The sequence below is a fragment of the Acyrthosiphon pisum genome, chromosome X (assembly GCF_005508785.2).
Source record: "Acyrthosiphon pisum isolate AL4f chromosome X, pea_aphid_22Mar2018_4r6ur, whole genome shotgun sequence".
NCBI lineage: Eukaryota > Metazoa > Arthropoda > Insecta > Hemiptera > Aphididae > Acyrthosiphon > Acyrthosiphon pisum.
This window is the reverse complement of record NC_042493.1, coordinates 2,501,111-2,508,620: the sequence shown is the minus strand read 5'-3', so window position 1 is coordinate 2,508,620 and position 7,510 is coordinate 2,501,111. Positions and strand designations below refer to the sequence as shown.

Sequence of the window (7,510 nt, the reverse complement as noted above, 5' to 3'; positions counted from 1 at the left end):
GAGTTCCATATATTGACCCAGATCAAAGGAGCTGACAGCATATATAAGGGAGACAGGAGCACAGCCTGATCAGATGTACCTGGACCAGCAAGAACGAAGTCACTTTCTCGCCACCAGCCATTATACACCGCTACACCGCTACTACCACGAAATAGTTCTACATAATACTATATTTTGATGTTTCTATATTATTAAACACATATTATTACTTTGAAATTAGTATTATTATTTCAAACTGCAACATCGTTTGGATTCTGAAAGGGCTGCACGTAACAATATCGAGCACATAATAAAGTGTTACATAACAAATTTCAAGAAAATCAACTTGATGATTATATTAAAAACTCAGCAGACATGTATTTTGGGCTATCTCCTATAGCTATTAGAAAATTAGCTTTTGATTTTTCTCAGAAACTAAATTTAAAAGTCCCAAAAACTTTGACTGATAAAAATCAGGCAGGAATTGATTGGTTTTCGGCCTTCTTAAAAAGAAACCCAACACTATCTATTCGCCAGCCAGAAGCAACTAGCATATCAAGAGCTATGAATTTTAACCGAGCCAATGTTAAATTATTCATGGATAAATATGAGTCTGTTATGTTAAAATATAAATTTGAAGCACAACACATTTACAATTTAGATGGAACAGGAATAACAACTGTCCAAAATACTGAAAAAGTAGTAGCACTTCAAGGGAAAAAACAAATCGGAGCCATTACGTCTGGTGAATGTGGGACATTGGTTACCATGTGTTTGGCTGTCAATGCTACAGGTAATTTTATTCCACCCATGTTTATTTTTCCCAGAGTCAACTATAAAGATTTTTTCATAAGAGGTGGTCCTGCTGGTTGTATCGGTGCTTCTAACAAATCAGGGTGGATGCAGGGGGAAAAGTTTCTAACATTTATGAAGCATTTCGCAAATCATGTAAGACCTTCAGTTGATAGAAAAATACTTGTGTTATTGGATAACCATGAGCCTCATTTATTTTTGCCTGTTATTGATTTTTGTAGATCAGTAGGAATAGTTTTATTATCTTTCCCTTCTCACTGCTCTCATAAACTCCGGCCACTGGATCGATCAGTTTATGGACCGTTTAAAAAGTTTATTAATCAAAATATGACTGTTTGGATGTACAATAATCCTGGAAAGAGAATAACCATATACGATATACCCCATATTTCTTCCGGAGCTATAATTTGTGCTGCTACTCCCAAAAACATATTAAATGGTTTTTCAGTATCAGGGATTTGGCCTTTTAACAGAGATGCATTTAGTGAAGATGAGTATGCGCCATCATCTGTAACAGACATAATGATAGACATACAGGCTCAGACATCCTCAGAACCAGTAAAACATGTAGAAGCTACTGATACTCCTAGTTTCCAGCCAAAAAAAAATAATATTACATGATGTGGATCAACAGCCATCAGAAACATTGATATCACCAGAACAAAATAAAACCATACCCGAAAGTACAATTTCAAGAAAAAGCTTTAAAGGAGGTAGAAAAAAAGGGAAGACAGCAATACTGACAGACACTCCTGAAAAAATAGAACTTGAAAATAAAGTAACCAATACTGCTAAAAGAAGTCTTCAATTTAAAGAAAATAACAAAACACCTAAAAAAGTGAAGAAATCAAAAACAGTTCCTAAGAAAAATAAAAATAAGATTGTTGATAGTGAAGAAGAAGAAGAAACTTTTTGTTTAGTTTGTGGAGATACATATTCAAATAGTAAAAATAAAGAAACATGGATACAGTGTTTGAAGTGTAAATTATGGGCACATGAAAATTGTACTGATTCAACAAAAATGACTGCTTTTTATAAATGTGACAACTGTGAGGCAGATGAGTGATGAGGTAGGTACCTAAATAGCTCTATGCACATATTGTTTTCAACAATTTTAATTATAAATATAAGATAAATATCATATTTCAAATATACCTACCTATTGTTTTATTAATTTTTAAGTTTTTACTGTCGAGACTGACTATTATATTTAATTTTTTTGGTATTTATGAATAATATTTTATATTTTTTTAAATGGTTACAGTGTCTTGATTGAAAGTTCTGGCACATAAAAGTTAGTTCCTATAATTTTATTTTAAATATTATATTGTTTTGTTAAATTTTCTTACAAGTTTTTACTGTCGAGACTGACTATTATATATATATTTTTTGTTGTTTATGAATAATATTTTGTATTTTTTTAAATGGTTACAGTGTCTTAATTGAAAGTTCTGGCACATGAAAGTTAGTTACTTTAATTCTATTTTAAATATATTGTTTTGTTAACTTTTGTTACAAGTTTTTACTGTATATATACAGTAAAAACTTGTAATATATATATTAAGAATAACCTGAATAATTTCAAGCTTATAATTTCAATATTAAAGGGTTTATCACTTATAAATTGTACGAAAAAAAATTGTGAATTCGTCATCTTACCCCGTACTTCGGGTAAGTTGACTGGTGTATATTATTACATAGATAAATCAATGAAATATAGAACAAATATTTTGTATATTTGGACGGTCTCTGTGCAAAAGGGCACAAGTCAAAAAACACTACTTTTCAGGGGACACAAAAAACATTATTTTATAATTTAATTGGATGATCTAATACGTTTAATGTTTGAAATAGTTTATTTAGACCATTAATAAATTAATGATCATACACTTCATGTCTAAATAATGGAATAATCGTATTTTTGTTGACTTGTGCCCAACTACAATATAATAATAATGAATTTCAGTGACTTGTGCCCTATTGCACAATAAGAAAATGATTATTAATATTATAAATCCTTTTTTCCCAAAATAATAAAATCAATTACGATATTTTAATACCTTTTATACTTATCAAGTTGAATATAAATTTACAAAAATTGTATCGAAAACAATTAGGTAGGTATTTATAAAGTAGCATGTTTTTTTAATTATATTTTATTAAAAACAGTAAGTTTAATCTATAGGTACCACCTATAGATTCTATAGAATTATCACAAATCATATTTTTTTTATTTAAAATAACAGATTAAAGAATAACAGATTAACATACAATTTACGTCTTACAAAATAATAAAAATATAAAAACTATTTTGTATTATTAAGATATAACTTAAAAACTAAAATAACAAATACGCTTCTTTGCACAAATCATTAACTTAATAAATAAAAATATAATTAATAAAACTGTAGATATTTCCCACTTGGGAGTTAGGAATCATTATCATCTTCGAATGAAACTATTGCATCATTAACATTATCTGTGTTTGATTTTAAATTATAATAATAATGGTGATAAACTTCTGGTATGAATAATTGTAAAAGGGAAAGAAGGACCTTTTTTTTTCGTCGGCTATCGGTAAGATTTCGTTATAGGCCTTTGGTAATACATCACTTTTTACTTTTCTGCGAATCATATTTATTTCTTCAAATTTATTTTCTGGGTTTAATGTACCTTTATATTGCACTAATGTCTTTTTTCTTTTTCGTACCTGAACCATTTAACATTACGAAATAGAAAAATGTCTCCATTTTCATTTTTTTTCTTCATTTGATATTTTGTTTTCAATAAATTACCAAAATCAAAAAATTGATCTTGTTTCATTTCAGTGTTAATAAATTTATCTTTTCCAGCCCATTGGATAAGTTGAAACCAATCATGTGGATGATTTATGGAGAAGGGGTAACGTTTTTTTGCCTTTTCAATTTTCACATGGTCCTAATCGCATTCCATTCGGGAATGACCTGGAACCATAAATTTATGGTCAATGATCTTTACATTTTCTTGTCTTTCCAAAAAATAAAGGCACATGGCCATAATTATTCCATTTTTATTTTTCCTGGACAACTGTCGCTATACATAGTCACATGGGAAACGTTTGATGGCAAATTATTGAAATAGTGATAAAGAGATGAATCGATTTCATTGGTCCCCCTTTTCGCCAATGTTTCATTCCAAATATAATTTGAAGCAATAGATGACCCGGTATCATGTATGGTAAAATTAAAAGTCCACAGTTGCCTTTTATAGAAAGCAACAGAAGATTCCAAACTAGGAGTTGTTAAGCACTGCTGTAAGTCAAATGCGAGTACACAATGATTATCAGACGATGTAGCAATGTCTTGATTTTTTATACTATACGCTTCTTCAGCATCGTTATGGTGTTGAATTTGTTGATTTTTCAGAATTATATTTTGTTTGTTAGAACAGTTTGTGTTAGTCAGTTGAATTTTTAATTTATCACAAGTAGAGCACGTATCTTTTTTTGGACTTTTAATTTTAAGACCAGATAATTGAAAATATTTTTGGTATATTGTACGACTTACAGGTTTATCTACAGTTTTAGAGTATTCGTCGTAAATATGTTGTAATATAAAATGCGAAGGCAAATATTTTTTACTTGTTTCACGACGACAATAATGACTTTGATATGCTGGAAGGTTGTCAATGTAATTAGTTATATTTTTTATAACTTCAGGTGAAAATTTATTTCGCGGTACAGCCTTTCCTCTTTTATCTGGTGAACAGGTATTGACGGGAGAATTAATCTTTTTAAGACAGATATTTCTAATAAATTTGTCAGTTTCCCCGAATATTTTTAAAAAGCACCCTCTACACACTAAAACATTTTTACCGTCTTTGGGAATAGAGTAATGATATGTTTTATCTCGATTTTTTTGTTTTTCCGGGGTATCTCTTCTTTTTCTCTGTGTAATTTTATCGCTACCTACTTGTTATTAAACCAGAAATAAACGTGATTCGCCTATCATACCTTTTAAAAGACCAATAATTGGTAAATATTTTTTGTTGTAACTCGCTATCAACTTTTTCTAGACAATTTGCTCTACATTTAACCAAGGGTACACAAACTCGCTTATCCATTGTTTTTCCCGTCCTTGTCTTATACTCATCACCAGCATTTCTTTTTAGTGTTATGTCATTTCTACGTTCCCTTGTGTCATTTTTCTTACTTACTCTCTTCTTTTTTTCATTTCGTGTATGAAGATTTTCTTCAACTATAGACATACAGATTTCAGGCACATAATTTATTATGTCATTTGCTTTTTCCTGTTCATTATAATTTTGCTATTTTAACAATAGTAAAAAACGTTTTTAAGTAAAAATAATATATACTAACTCTTTAATGCTAAATCTATAATATTATTAGTTACCAAATGTTCAAATACACACTCAACTGTTTCTACACATTAATTTTGAAAATGTTCAACTTCTTCTATAGTCTATTCAATAAATTGAATATTTATTTTAATTTTTAATTTATAAAATAATAGATAATGGATCTAATTCTAACCTACCTCAGATTCAAAAATTGTATTTGATATTATTTTGTTTTGAATATTGACTGTAGCTTGTTCAGGTTCGTTTAAAAATATATATTCAAAGTTGTCTATATTCTATACAAATAAATAATAGAAATTGTGTAATGTGTAGCTACTAATTAGTAGTTATCATAATTCACATAATATGATTTTACCATGGTAAAAAATGCTTACCATAATATCACAATATCCTATTCCTGTATCATCTTCCTACATAGGTATGTCTTCATTTAAACTTTTAGCATTCTCAATAACCTTATTAGCATCATCCTATTTTTAATGAAAAATAAATAAATGACTAGACTTTTTTTCTTTTAATCCAAAATAAAATAATTCACTAATAATTTATGAATTTAAAAAAAACTTCTTCTTCCTAAGTTATTTGGCTATTTCTAATTATAATGCTTACTATTTTTACTAATTTATCTTAATATAGGTATAATATTATAAACTTTTAATTATAAATAGCTCAATTATTATGTCCATAATTTATATTATTATTTAAGTTTAAAATGTAAAAGAAGCAGATTAAGCCATCAGATATCCTACATATTATAAGAATCAACACTGTTAAAAAATATTTGAACAATAGGTACAATGTAAAAGAAAAGTATAAAAACATGAGAAAGGTGAATAATGTTTTTATTTTTTTAGTAATTAAGAGAGAATTTGTTAAAAAGTTAATTTTTTCAAATACTTATTCAAAATAATTTTAATTGAGAACATAAAACTTATTTTGACTAAAGATAAAATATGTTCAGGTGGATTAATAGTTTCCAAATCTACAAAAATACCGTCATGCTTTTTATATTTTGCACTGTCATTATTATTAATCCATTCCTACATTAAAACAGATAAGTATAAAGGATAAGGATTATTAAAACTAACTAAATACTTGGATAATAAGCCAAGTAAAATGGTTATCTGATAAAAAAATGTTCTATGATGTTCATAGCTCTAAGTTTGAATAATATAGATAAATTCACTCGGCTTAAAACACAAAATTGGTTCTACTGAACACAAGTTTACTATGTTGTATGCTTGTGTAGGGTTTTCTTAAGTCTTTGGCTGATTTAATGTTATAGGTTAACTTACTGATACATTTTTTTTTTACAATTGTAAAATGAAGTAGGTATGTCTTGTTGAGTTTAGCTCTATAATTAAATTTCTACGCACGTGTGGTTTAGGAACTTTATAATTTATGTTACAACCATTAGAATCTGTTATAAAATTAAAACATCATATTTTTAAAATGAGTCATAATATTATACTGTAGACATGAAACGTAGGGCCAAGTGTTGCTCAGGTAATACTCACCACTTACTAGTCCTAATATCTTATTGGTTCTTCTCGACATATTTATTAAAATGTTCAGCAATGCTCAAGGCCGTAGCCAGAAAAATATTTCGGGGGTGGGGGGGGGGGGGGTTAGAGTATAAATGTTATAATATGTAATAAAATATGAAATTATAAAAAATATTATTTAAATTAAGAACATGACATTTTTTTTAAAAATGTCGGTAGGTAACTATGTACATTATCTTATATTTCTACATTAATAATTATAATTCATTACACTTATTAGTATACAAGTTAACTATACACAATACATATATCAAAAAATAAAAAAATTTGTAAAACGTACTACAATACAATTATATTAATTTAATTTTCCTTGAAGTATTTGAAAATCTTTTGATAACTTCTTCAGTGTCAATTTCAATATCTCTATGTACACTCATGAGGGCTAGTTTTACTAACCTTTCTTGTCCGGTTCTGTTTCTTAAAAACGTTTTTAGGCGTTTTAAAGTTGAAAACGTCGTTTCAGGTGTTGATGTTGGTACAGGCAAAGTTCCCAACACATTTAATAAATAAGAAATTGACGGAAAAAAATCTAGATTGCACTGGGGCAACGCGTTAAAAACATTTGATGGTCTATCTTTCTCCAAAATCTTGGTCCATTTTGTCTGCCATAACGAAAATTCTGCTTCAATAGCTAGTGAGTTTGAATTACCAATATAAAAATCAACACAAGGTTTAATATCGTCATATTTTTTATTGACACAAAATTTAGGGATGACGTTTTGCAGGCTTGTTATTAAGTCTTTCTTGTTATTAAATCGTTCATTTAGTTGTTGTATAAAGTCGTCTAATAGAGG

At 28.3% G+C, this 7,510-nt stretch overlaps 1 protein-coding gene across 1 annotated transcript; it reads left to right on the top strand.

The window, feature by feature from the left end:
- Positions 1 to 354: 354 nt before the first annotated feature.
- Positions 355 to 1,858, top strand: LOC115034416. The gene is made up of 2 exons (XM_029491319.1): positions 355 to 1,350; positions 1,427 to 1,858. Exons 1-2 carry the CDS (start codon positions 355 to 357, stop codon positions 1,856 to 1,858), a joined length of 1,428 nt encoding a protein of 475 aa, XP_029347179.1.
- Positions 1,859 to 7,510: the final 5,652 nt, after the last annotated feature.

Bases quoted from the DNA above. Each gene is read 5' to 3' on its own strand.
- LOC115034416 (XM_029491319.1), top strand. From the start codon at position 355: ATGTATTTTGGGCTATCTCCTATAGCTATTAGAAAATTAGCTTTTGAT. The intron at 1,351-1,426 runs GTAAAACATGTA...GTGGATCAACAG, and splicing joins CTCAGACATCCTCAGAACCA to CCATCAGAAACATTGATATC.